This window comes from Pan paniscus, chromosome 6 (genome assembly GCF_029289425.2).
Source record: "Pan paniscus chromosome 6, NHGRI_mPanPan1-v2.0_pri, whole genome shotgun sequence".
NCBI lineage: Eukaryota > Metazoa > Chordata > Mammalia > Primates > Hominidae > Pan > Pan paniscus.
Window position 1 is genome coordinate 114,969,106 of NC_073255.2, and position 12,524 is coordinate 114,981,629.

Here is a 12,524-nt window from a genome sequence, read left to right on the forward strand (position 1 = left end):
AAACCAGTAGGCTTCAGAAAGATATTCTAGGTAGCTATGTGCCACCTTGATTGTGATCATATAGGGTCTGGTAATTGATCTTATAGTCTGGAGTTGGACTTTACCAACATAACCAGAAATGATCAGATTTTTGGCAGCAGACTCACATTACTTAAATTTGTATAACATTGAAATATAAATAAGAATACTGATTTATTTTTTCTGCTGCTAGGGGAGTGGGGGCTTGTGAAGAGGGCTCTCATTTCCAGGAGTTAGAATATTTATATTTACTTCCAGGGGAAACCTTTTCAGATATGTCTCAGAATCATGTATTTTTTTTAGATTTTAGAAAGTGAAGAAGTAGTATTTAGTGAATTTTAAGAAACACCGAGTGGGATCTAGGGTGGTACTGTAATCAAATACATTAGTATGTCTGCAGAAAAAATTTGAATATTCACAGTAAGTGGAGTAAATAAAGACTTTATGTACATTTATGTCAGGATTTGCTGCCAGATAAGTTCTGAAAGAGCTTTTGTTTTTAAGAACTTCTTTGACTTCAGGGGATTGTGGACCTCTATTAAGCTTTCTGGGAAACTGAATTAGTGTTTAGAAGGTTGCCTGGTAAACATGGAATTAAAATGACAGGGAGTGGGTAGGCGTGAGAGCTTTTTTCATCAGACCTCACTGTGTCTGCAGTAGAAAACATCCCTTTAGTGATTATTTTTGTGGGTCCTACAGCTTCATTGCCCTTTTTTCCTGAACAGTACTGAATGCATATTGTAAGTTTGCCCTCAATCCTTTATTTTTAGGTTTACCACCTTCTTTCTGTTGAGGTATCATTGTTACTATTACACATGTTAATGGATTAAACTACTTCTTACTTATTTTTCCTAGGCCTGAAAAATTTCAGATTCTTCTCTTTGTGTGTAAATTTAATTAGCCTAACCCTAGAGGAGGGAGAATGGTATTTGCCTCATTTACAAGTTTTTGCTCTTCTTTACTCCTAAATCAGTGTAACTCAAAGCATTTCTAAAGTAAATTGCACTTTGCTTTCAGAGCTCTAAAACACTAAAATATTTGTGCTTTATTCGAATAGATTTAAAAATTATAGTATGGTTTATTTTCCTTTAAAAGACATTTCATTGTTATAAACACACAAACAAAAACCCAAGGCCAAAACCGGAATATTATTGTACATGTCATAGGTTAAGTAGGAACGGTTTCTGGACTTTGGTGCAATAACTCTTTACTGACGAAGAGGTCTATAGTTTGTTTAAGAACTATCCCACTTAAAAACCAATCCATACACTTTTCATGCAGTTGACTCCCTCCCCCCTTTCCAAAGCTCAGAATGGCAGCAGATGATACAGCAAACACGTAACTGCAAAAACAGCTACAGCAGCTACCTGGGTGAGATGGCTGCCACCTGCAGCCTCAGTGAATCTGGCTTCAAACCACATGCCTTGAATGTGGCCCCTCCCAAAAGTAACATGTTTATTGCCTCACACTTCCAATCATGGGCCTCAAGAGTTTGTGATTTATTTATTTTATAAGCTATAGATATATATAACTGATAACTCTGGATTACTGGTGAATAACCAGAATGAACACCACTTTAAAAGAAAAATGCTGTGACTATCATTAAATGCTTTTATAAGGCTAAGAGAAAGATGCACAGAGTGAAAAGAACTTTCGTTTTTGAGACAGAGTCTTGCTGTGTCTCCCAGGCTGGAGTGCAGTGGCATGATCTTGGCTCACTGCAACCTCCACCTCCCAGGTTCATGTGATTCTCCTGCCTCAGCCCCCCAAGTAGCTGGTATTACAAGTGCCTGCCAACATGCTTGGCTAATTTTTGTATTTTTAGTAGATATGAGGTTTCAGTATGTTGGCCAGGCTGGTCTTGAACTCCTGACCTCACATGACCCGTCTGCCTTGGCCTCTCAAAGTGCTGGGGTTACAGGTGTGAGCCACCTCACCCAGCTGAGAAGATGTTCTTACTTTAAAATGTTTGGACATTTTTGCAAGTTTGATACAGTTTCTGGGTGCTCATAACACCCCTGACTGTTTAATGCACATACTTAAGATTTTCAGAACACTTTTAGAGAAACTGACGTGATCATATTCTAATTTTGTAATTAAATCTAGTAAGGGCAGAGACATTCTCAGAGAGGTGTATTATGATGTTTTCCCTACTCTGGATTTTACATGGAAAGAGATGCTCAGTTTTACTTCTTCTTCATACCCCCTTCCTTAACCCTCTCTTTCTCCTGTCTGTCATCCTGTTCATCCTACTCCTCTTTTTTTTTTTTTTTTTCCCCAGGAACTTTAGCTTTCTCCTTTGCACTGTCAGATTTTCCTGAAGTGGCTACATCCTTGTCATATTTCTCATTGAGCTTTACCCCCTTATTATTGTAAGGCTGCTTTTTGTTATCAGTAAGGGTACTCTACATCATACCTAACATTTTGGTCTTCAGTTAAGATGCCAGTGTTTGTGGATTTGTTCTTAGGATACAACTCTAAACAGAACAAGAAGCTAGCTGGCAGTGATAGTTTGTGGACATTAGGATCCTTCTTCCTGCCTCTCTTAGCTGCTCCAAAATGCTTCATTTCCAGATCATCAAATTTAAATTCCTTTCTTAGACGTTGTCTCTGACCTGCAAGAGGACTTCTTAAAAACCTGCAACACTAATGGGGATCTCTGGATTTTTCTTTTTGTACTTCTGGCCTATACAAAGAAGGGAAAGTAGATCTTAGCCCATTGGTTTCTTGGGGTCACCTTTAGTCATTATTGACTGCATTATTTGCTAGTCCCCATATGTGTGTGTGTGTGTGTGTGTCTGTGTGTGTGTGTGTGTGATGTATGTGCGTGTGTGTGTGTGTGTGTATATATATATATATATTTTTTTTTTTTTTGGGAGACAGAGTCTCACTCTGTCACCCAGGCTGGAGTGCAGTGGCTCAATCTCGGCTCACTGCAAGCTCCGCCTCCCAGGTTCACACCATTCTTCTGCCTCAGCCTCCTGAGTAGCTGGGACTACAGGCGCCCGCCACCACGCCTGGCTAATTTTTTGTATTTATAGTAGAGATGGGGTTTCACCGTGTTAGCCAGGATGGTCTCGATCTCCTGACCTCGTGATCCGCCCGCCTCGGCCTCCCAAAGTGCTGGGATTACAGGTGTGAGCCACCATGCCTGGGCTAGTCTCTGTATATATTTTTAAAGAAGAATTTGGTAGGTTCATGATGATTAGGATAGATATAAATGTATTTGTCAGAGACTATCTTAAATATGCATTTCTATGCCATTTTCAGTTAATGTATTTGGTTTCACCTGCAATATTTGTCGAGCTGTTAGGACAAAGACTAATAGGAGTTTCCGAAGCTTGATACTCTTATAACTAACTATAACTAATTTAATACCCTTGAGTGTATTTCTGAAGAATTCTTTATAAACTGATTTTTTTTGAAATATAACTTTTAGGTATATTGGCAAACTTACTAATTAAAAGAGTTCTTTTGTGAATCCTTTTGAAAAGTGAATTATCAACCTGTAATTTGTTTCTTTGTGTAAACCTGTATTTGCATAAATCAAATTTGTTTTAAATAGGGTATGTCTAGAAATCTTGATGCATGTATCTGAAAAGAAAATTTCTGTTTCATGTGAAGAATTCCGATTTGGTACTTTCAGTAAGTAAGACCTGCCAGATTATTTTAGTTCCACTTTTTTTTAACAAAACGCTATCAAAATATTCTTTACAGCCTAAATTAAGGGGGTGGCAAGAGTTTATGTAAGATTGAACTATGTACAGTACACTTTTAAACTATTTTCTTAAATAGTAATGGGTAGTGTGAAGTTTTGCAAAGTTAAAAAGTTATTCAGAAGTTTTTTTCTCTTTTAAAGGCAAAACTGGAATCTGAAATTATTTTGCTTTAGCTTAGTCTGTAGTTAAAGAAGTAGATGTATATGGTGCATTCAAATATAATGTTTGTTCACTTACTACTTACTATTGTTTGATTAATATCCAGCAATTTATTGCTCTGCTTAATACTTGGAAGATAGTAATGATAATTCATCTTCTTAGTTTGAATGCTTGAAATAGCCATAAGCAGTTACCTAGTCCTTAATATAATATAAAATGGTAGATTTATACTGAAAATATAAAATAAAATAAAATGTGATTCCTATTGTGTAATATTTAACTGCACCATTTTCTTTAAATATAGGGTTTTGTGTTTTGTTTTTTTTTTTTTTTGGTTGTTTGTTTTTCAGGGCTGTCTGGGAGCCTCACTAGTATTTATTATATTCTTTCTTTGGGAAAGTATATACAAACTAAAGCTGAGAACATTGGGAACTTGTCCACATCTCTCACATCCTCTGCATAGCCTACTAGATTTACATTGTCAGTCAAAGGAGAACCCTTTCATGATCTAACATACGTTCTGTTAGAGCCCATGGAAATTAAATCCTTTCCTTGATAACTGAGGAGGGAGTCTGTGGGTTAGGGAACTCTTGGAAATTTCCTGGAAACTAGGAGAAACACTTGTAATATAAATCAGGCCAGCTATATTTGTCCATGACCTTAACAAGTTGAGAGTCAAGGATAATGCACAGGACATTATTAAGTTCAAAACTAGAAAGGAGACAAGAGATCAGGAGCGGAGGTTTCAAGATCAAGTTCAAGTCAAGGATATGGAGAAATTGTTCAAAATGTAGACCTTGAACTATGTGAGGGTGTTCACACTATGTTGGAGAGAACTAGACAGAAGCAGCCCAACTGAGTTCAGTTGTTTACTCAGTTATTCAATGTCTACTATTTTTTAGGGGTTATGGATATTAGTACATAGTCAGGATCTTTAAGGACTTTATGAGCCTGCCACAAATCAGTATGTGATAGGGTGAGACCCATTGTGTCTTAAAGAATAATAGTTGTGAATGCTGGTCTTTTGGCAGCGTGACAGTGATTTGGAGTATGAGTAGTGTGAGTACAAAAGGGAAAGCATCTCTCTTTCTTAGCTGTTGAATTTCTGATTATCTACCAATATATCTACCATGTCACTTGCCAATCCTTCATATGCCCTCATTCCATTCGCTTTTTTTTTAGATGGAGTTTTGTTTTGTCGCCCAGGCTGGAGTGCAGTGGCACCATCTTGGCTCACCACAACCTCCATCTCCTGGGTCTGAGCAATTCTCCTGCCTCAGCCTCTTGAGTAGCTGGGATTACAGGCACGTGGCACCACACCCAGCTAATTTTGTATTTTTAGTAGGTTTCACCGTGTTGGCTAGTCTCGAACTCCTGACCTCAAGTGATCCACCCGCCTTGGCCTCCCAATGTGCTGGATCACAGGGGTGAGCCAGTGTGCCAAGCCCCACTGGCATTTTTTTTTTTTTCTTGACAGAGTCTTTGTTTCCCAGACTGGAGTGCAGTGGCACAATCTCAGCTCACTGCAACGTCCACCTCCCACGTATAAGCAATTCTCTTGCCTCAGCCTCCTGAGTAGCTGGGATTACAGGTGCCTGCCACCACACCTGGCTAATTTTTTGTGCGTTTTTAGTAGAGACAGGGTTTCACCACGTTGGCCAGGCTGGTTTCGAACTCCTCACCTCAGATGATCCACCTGCCTTGGCCTCCCAAAGTTCTAGGATTACAGGCATGAGCCACCACTGCCCAGCCCTTATTGGCTTTTGAAGATCATTTTATCTTTGAATTTATTTTAAAAATATGTATACCCATATGAGAGATTACATATTAAATTTAATATGACTAACACTTTTAATGATTATCTGACGTTGATTGACATCTAGCCACTTACTCTGTGACCTTGGGTAATTTGATTAACCATTCTAAGCCTTGGTTTCCTCATCAGTAAAATGGGCATAGCAACAGTACTTACCTCTAAGGTTAAGGATTAAATAAGATAGTATATGCATAATAGTTGTCCAGTGCCTTACACGTAGTAAGTGTTCCACAAATGTTAGATATTTTAGCTTTAATGTTGACACAGTATTTTTTTGGTGCTGCTTTGCCAGCTGGAGACCTCTGTGGCCAGTGACACCCCCATCTGGTCCCTGCTTGTGCCCAGGCTCACTGCAGGAGGCGCCTACCCACTAGGTCCATTGGACCACACCTGGCTTGCACTCTGGCCCAGATCCTGTGCTTGTCACAGGATCCACACTCAGCCTGTGTCTGGGCCAGGTGTTCCCCAGCCTGCCTGTGCTACAGCTCATTCAGTCCCACTGCCCTGCTCCCAGCAGTGCCTCGGGGGCTGGCCTGGCCCTGCCGCTGCTTCTCACTGCATGGGGGCGCTGCCCGGTGCCGGCAGAAGGCCACAGTGTTACAGCCTTTTTCCTACCTGTGTTCGGTGGTTCCTGAGTTCTTGTCCTGTGTCAAGAAGAATGAGGTTACACTGACAACCGAAGGGTGAGAAGGGCAGAGAAGAGTTTTATTGAACAACAGAACAGTTCTCAGTGGAGAGGGGACTCAAAGTGAGTGGTCCCCCACCTGAAGGTGGGTAGTCCCCCACACCCGGAGATGGGCAGTTCCAAAATATGGCTGAGTCTGGGGCTTTTATGGGCTCAGAATGGGGGAGTATATGCCGATTGGTTTGTGAGTATGCAAAAAAGGCTAAAACAAAGGCACCACTCAAAAGTAGGCATGACAGTGTAAAAAAGCCAATTAGGGAAGGGTGTGTATATGTAAAATAGGTGAAGGGTGAGGATCAATAGAGGAAAGAGCACCAGACAGGAAGAGAGGTTCTTAGTCTGGCCTGTAGATGTATCTGAGACTCATAGCTTGACTTTTAGGCTTTAAACTGCCTTTGGTTTGAAATTGAGGTTTCACTGTGGACCTGCCCCTGTCTGCCTAGGCATTTGTCTGCCTCCTGCTGCTATCAGTGTAGGGTAGGAAGTAGGTTGACAGGAAGGAGACAAGAATTCCAGGTAAGAGTGCTCTGAAAACAAATTTTGTAATTTTGTTATTCTTAATTAAGTCTTTCTTCTTTCTTATCCTCTGTATGCTGTTAGTTGCCAAATCCTGTTGACTGTTTTCTTTTACGGTATCAGAACTCTGACCTATTCTCTCCATTCCAATTGTCAGTACCTCTGGATGTTTGTAGTTATTTCATGAATAATCTTGCCTTTAGTCTCTTTTTAACTGTCACCTTATAAAATACAACTTTGATCATTTTATTACCCTTGTCAAAACCCATCAGTGTTTTCCCATTGACCTCTCTTTAACGTGACATTCAAAACTGTGCAAAATCTGGCCCGAATATATTTTTCCTACCTTTATCTCAATGTTCTTTGTCATGAATTCTATGTTCTAGTCACTTAACTGAGCATTGCTCTCTGAAAGTGGCCTCAAGTTGTTTTGACTCTGACTGTTCATTTGGCTTAATGTTTTACTGTCTTTGTCTGCATGGCCAAACCCTAAAGTGTCTTTCAAAACAACCTTCATATGGTGCTGTCAATTCTTAATTGATTAATTCTTCAAATGGAAAGAAATCTCTATGTCTTAAATTTCCCTCAAGTTGTATTTTTCTCTTTTGGTAGTGTTTTTTTTTTTTTTTTTTTTTTTTTTTGAGATGGAGTCTCGCTCTGTCACCCAGGCTAGAGGGCAGTGGCGTGATCTTGGCTCACTGCAAGCTCCGCCTCCCGGGTTCACACCATTCTCCTGCCTCAGCCTCCTGAGTAGCTGGGACTACATGTTGCAGGAAGTCAGGGACCCCGAACAGAGGGACCAGCTGAAGCCATATCAGAAGAACATAAATCGTGAAGATTTCATGGACACTTATTAGTTCCCCAAATTAATACTTTTATAATTTCTTACGGCTGTCTTTACTGCAATCTCTGAACATAAATTGTGAAGATTTCATGGACACTTATCACTTCCCCAATCGATACCCTGTGATTTCCAATGCCTGTCTTTAATTTCTTAATCCCGTCATCTTCGCAAGCTGAGGAGGATGTATGTCGCCTCAGGACCCTGTGATGATTGCGTTAACTGCACAAATTGTTTGTAGAGCATGTGTGTTTGAACAATATGAAATCTGGGCACCTTGAAAAACGAATAGGATAACAGCAATGTTCAGGGAACAAGGGAGATAACCTTAAACTCTGACTGCCGGTGAGCCGGGCGGAACAGAGCCATATTTCTCTTCTTTCAAAAGCAAATGGGAGAAATACCGCTGAATTCTTTTTCTCAGCAAGGAACATCCCTGAGAAAGAGAATGCATCCCTGAGGGGAGGCCTCTGAAATGGCTGCTTTGGGGATGGCTGTCTTTTATGGTCGTAGCTGAGGGATGAAATAAGCCCCGGTCTCCCATAGCACTCCCAGGCTTATTAGGACGAGGAAATACCCACCTAATAAATTTTGGTCAGACCGGTTGTCTGCTCTCAAACACTGTCTCCTGATAAGATGTTATCAATGACAATGCGTGCCTGAAACTTCATTAGCAATTTTAATTTTGCCCCGGTCCTGTGGTCCTGTGATCTCACCCTGCCTCCATTTATCTTGTGATATCTTATTACCTTGTGAAGCCTGTGATCTCTGTGACCCACACCCTATTCGTACACTCCCTCCCCTTTTGAAAATCACTAATAAAAACTTGCTGGTTTTACGGCTCAGGGGGCATCACGGAACCTGCCAACATGTGATGTCTTCCCCGGACACCGAGCTTTAAAATTTCTCTCTTTTGTACTCTTTCCCTTTATTTCTCAGACTGGCCGACACTTAGGGAAAATAGAAAAGAACCTACGTGAAATATCGGGGGTGAATTTCCCCCGATATCTGGCGCCCGATGTGGGGCTCGAACCCACGACCCTGAGATTAAGAGTCTTGTGCTCTACCGACTAGCGCCTGCCACCACACCTGGCAATTTTTTTGTATTTTTAAGTAGAGACGGGGTTTCACTGTGTTAGCCAGGATGGTCTCTATCTCCTGACCTCGTGATCCCCCTGCCTTGGCCTCCCAAAGTGCTGGGATTACAGTCTCTTTTGGTACTTAATGTTATCTACATTGTATTATAGTTACTTATGTACACCTTTTTGCCACTAGTTGATGGTAAGTTCATTGAGAACAAAAACAATGTTCTACTTATCTTTGTAAAATTAATGGGACAGTAGTATGTTTTAATAGATGTTCAGTAAGTCTTTTTCCCCCCCAAAAGAAAAATGAGTGATTATTTTTTGACAAAGACCAAATATGCTAATTACCACAGCTGGATAAAAAGTTGAGCAATGAAATGTGTGAATTGTTGTCTTTTTTTTTTTTTTTTTTTTGAGACAGAGTCTCGCCCTGTTGCCTGGGCTGGAGTGCAGTGGTGTGATCTCGGCTCACTCCAACCTCTGCCTCCCGAGTTCAAGCAATTCTCCTGCCTCAGCCTCCCGAGTAGCCGGGATTGCAGGCGCATACCACCACGCCTAGCTAATTTTTTGTATTTTTAGTAGAGACGGCATTTCACTATATTGGCCAGGCTGGTCTCAAACTCCTGACCTCGTGATCTGCCCACCTCGGCCTCCCAAAGTGCTAGGATTACAGGCGTGAGCCACCGCGCCTGGCCTGAATTGTAGTGTTTATAAAGATTAATAATGTAAACAAAGTCTTAAATTCTGAAATTGTATTTTATAAATATATGAGAATTTAGGGCATTAGGCTTATTCCGAGCACTTTAATTCATGTCTTTATGTAGATAATACTGTCAACCCATTAGGCATATGATTGTATGCATAGCTGGTTCAGTTTTTAATTTTGTTTTTTTGCTATTTGGCTATTAATAAGCTTTTGTCTTTATAGAACTAGTATCAAGCATCTCTAGTTTCTAATTATTCAGAACAAGTTAAAGTAGCTTAATACTCCTGTTTCTTTTCCAATTTATTATAGGGTTTTAAGTGCCTAAAGTCGGGGAGAGAAAAGGAGACAGTACTTAAGGAATTTAAGATCTTGAAGTGGAAAAGGCCTAGAAGAGCCATAACTGCTGAGTCTTGGAAAGAAAATGAAACAGAGTGTCTGCATGCAGTTTCCTTAAGGTACAAATGAACACCACTATCTTCTCTCAGGAAGAAGGAGCAACTTTACAGGATTATTTTCTTCTTAAATTCTTTTTTTTTTTTTTTAGACAGAGTCTCACTCTGTTGCCCAGGCTGGAGTGCAGTGGTGCGATCTTGGCTCACTGCTGCAACCTCTGTCTCCTGGGTTCAAGCGATTCTCCCGCCTCAACCTCCCGAGTAGCTGGGATTACAGGCAGATGCCACCACATCTGGCGAATTTTTGTATTTTTATTAGGGGATTTCACCATGTTGGCCAGGCTGGTCTCAAACTCCTGGCCTCAAGTGATCCACCCACCTCCACCTCCCAAAGTGCTGGGATTACAGGAGTCAGCCACCACTCCCAGCCCCTTCTTAAATTCTTCTAAGAATATTTACTTTGTTTAAAAACTGGATTAATCTTTTCAAATATTAGAAACTGCTAGGGTAAGCTAATACCCTAGTCTGATACATTAATTTTTTTTTTCTTTTTCCATAAGTTATTGATGTACTGGTGGTATTTGGTTACATGCGTAAGTTCTTTAGCGGTGATTTGTCAGATTTTGGTCCACCCATCACCCGAGCAGTATACACTGCACCATATTTGTAGTCTTTTATCCCTCACACCCCTCCCACTCTTTCCCCCAAGTCCCCAAAGTCCATTGTATCATTCTTACAGCCTTTGCATCCTCACAGCTTAGCTCCCACATATCAGTGAGAACATACAATGTTTGTTTTTCCATTCGTGAGTTACGTCACTTGGAATGATAGTCTCCAGTCTCACCCAGGTCACTGCAAATGTTGTTAATTCATTCCTTTTTAGGGCTGAGTAGTGTTCCACTGTGTGTGTGTGTGTATATACCAGTTTCTTTATCCACTCATTGATTGATGGGCATTTGGGTTGGTTCCACTATTTTGCAATTGTGAATTGTGCTGCTAGAAACATGCATGTGCAAGTATCTTTTTCAAATAATGAAAAAGATTATCTTTTCCTCTGGGTAGATACCCAGTAGTGGGATTGCTGGATGAAATGGTAGTTCTACTTTTAATTCTTTAAGGAATCTCCACAGTGTTTTCCATAGTGGCTGTACTGGTTTACATTCCCACCAGCAGTGTAGAAGTGTCCGCTGATCACCGCATCCATGCCAACATCTATTATTTTTTTATTTTTTTTATTATGGCCATTCCTGCAGGAGCAAGATGGTATCACATTGTGGTTTTGATTTGCATTTCCCTGATCATTAGTGATGCTGAGCGTTTTTTCATATGGTCATTGGCCTTTTGTATATCTTCTTTTGAGAATTGTCTACTTACATTCTTTACTCTTTTTGATGGGATCGTTTGTTTTTTTCTTACTGATTTGTTTGAGTTCATTGTTGATTCTGGTTATTAGACCTTTGTCAGTTGTATAGATTGTGAAGATTTTCTCCCACTCTTGTGTGTTGTCTGTTTGCTGACTGTCCTTTTCTCTTTAGTTTAATTAGGTCCCAGCTATTTATCTTTGTTTTTATTGCATTTGCTTTTGGGTTCTTGGTCATGAAATCCTAAGCCAATGTCTAGAAAGGTTTTTCCAGTGTTATCTTCTAGGATTTTTATAGTTTCAGGTCTTAGGTTTAAGTCCTTGATCCATCTTGAGTTGATTTTTGTATTAGGCAAGAGATGAGGATCCAGTTTCATTCTCTTACATGTGGCTAGCCAATTATTCTAGCACCATTTGTTGAAAAAGTTGTCCTTTCCCTACTTTACTTTTTTGTTTGCTTTGTCGAAGATCAGTTGGCTGTAATATTTGGGTTTATTTCTGGGTTCCCTATTCTGTCCCATTGGTCTATGTGCCTGTTTTTATACCAGTATCATGCTGTTTTGGTGACTGTGGTCTTACAGTTTGAAATCAGATAGTGTGATGCCTGCAGATTTGTTCTTTTTGCTTAGTTTACTTTGGCTATGTGGGCTCTTCTTTGGTTTCATATGGATTTTAGAATTGTTTTTTGTAATTCTGTGAAGAATGATGGTGATATTTTGATGGGGATTGCACGGAATTTGTAGATTGCTTTTGGCAGTATGGTCATTTTCACAATATTGATGTTACCCATCCATGTGCATGGGGTGTGTTTCCCTTTGTGTGATCTGTGATTTCTCTCAGCAGTGTTTTGTAGTTTTCTTTGTGGAGGTCTTTCAACTCCTTGGTTAGGTATATTCCTAAGTATTTTTTGTTTTTTTTTTTTGCAGCTATTGTAAAAGGAGTTGAGTTCTTGATTTGATTCTCCACTTGGTCGCTATTGGTGTATTGAAGAGCTACTGATTTGTGTACATTAATCTAGTATCTGGAAACTTTGCTGAATTCCTTTATCAGTTCTAGGAGCTTGATAACATTAATTTTGTGTGTACATGTAATTTCAGAAATTTCCACATGATGGCAGAAGATACTTATGTCTGGGAAGATGTAACTAAATGAAAACTTTAAATTTTATCTGAAGTAGTATTTGTCTTTTTACATTCTGACTAGTACATTTCATATTTGAATTGTCTG

The 12,524-nt window shown here is 39.9% G+C and overlaps 1 protein-coding gene across 2 annotated transcripts in view; it reads left to right on the forward strand.

Moving 5' to 3' along the window:
• SDHAF3 (succinate dehydrogenase complex assembly factor 3) overlaps positions 1–12,524 on the forward strand; it is a 64,082-nt gene that overhangs the window by 15,135 nt on the left and 36,423 nt on the right. The window contains exon 2 of one of the 2 annotated variants that reach the window (XM_055114728.1): positions 9,855–10,000. The exons of the other annotated variant lie outside the window; for it this stretch is intronic. Within the exon in view, the coding sequence (XP_054970703.1) occupies positions 9,855–10,000 (146 nt within the window). The remainder of the gene's footprint in view (positions 1–9,854; positions 10,001–12,524) is intronic. 2 annotated transcript variants of the gene reach the window in all.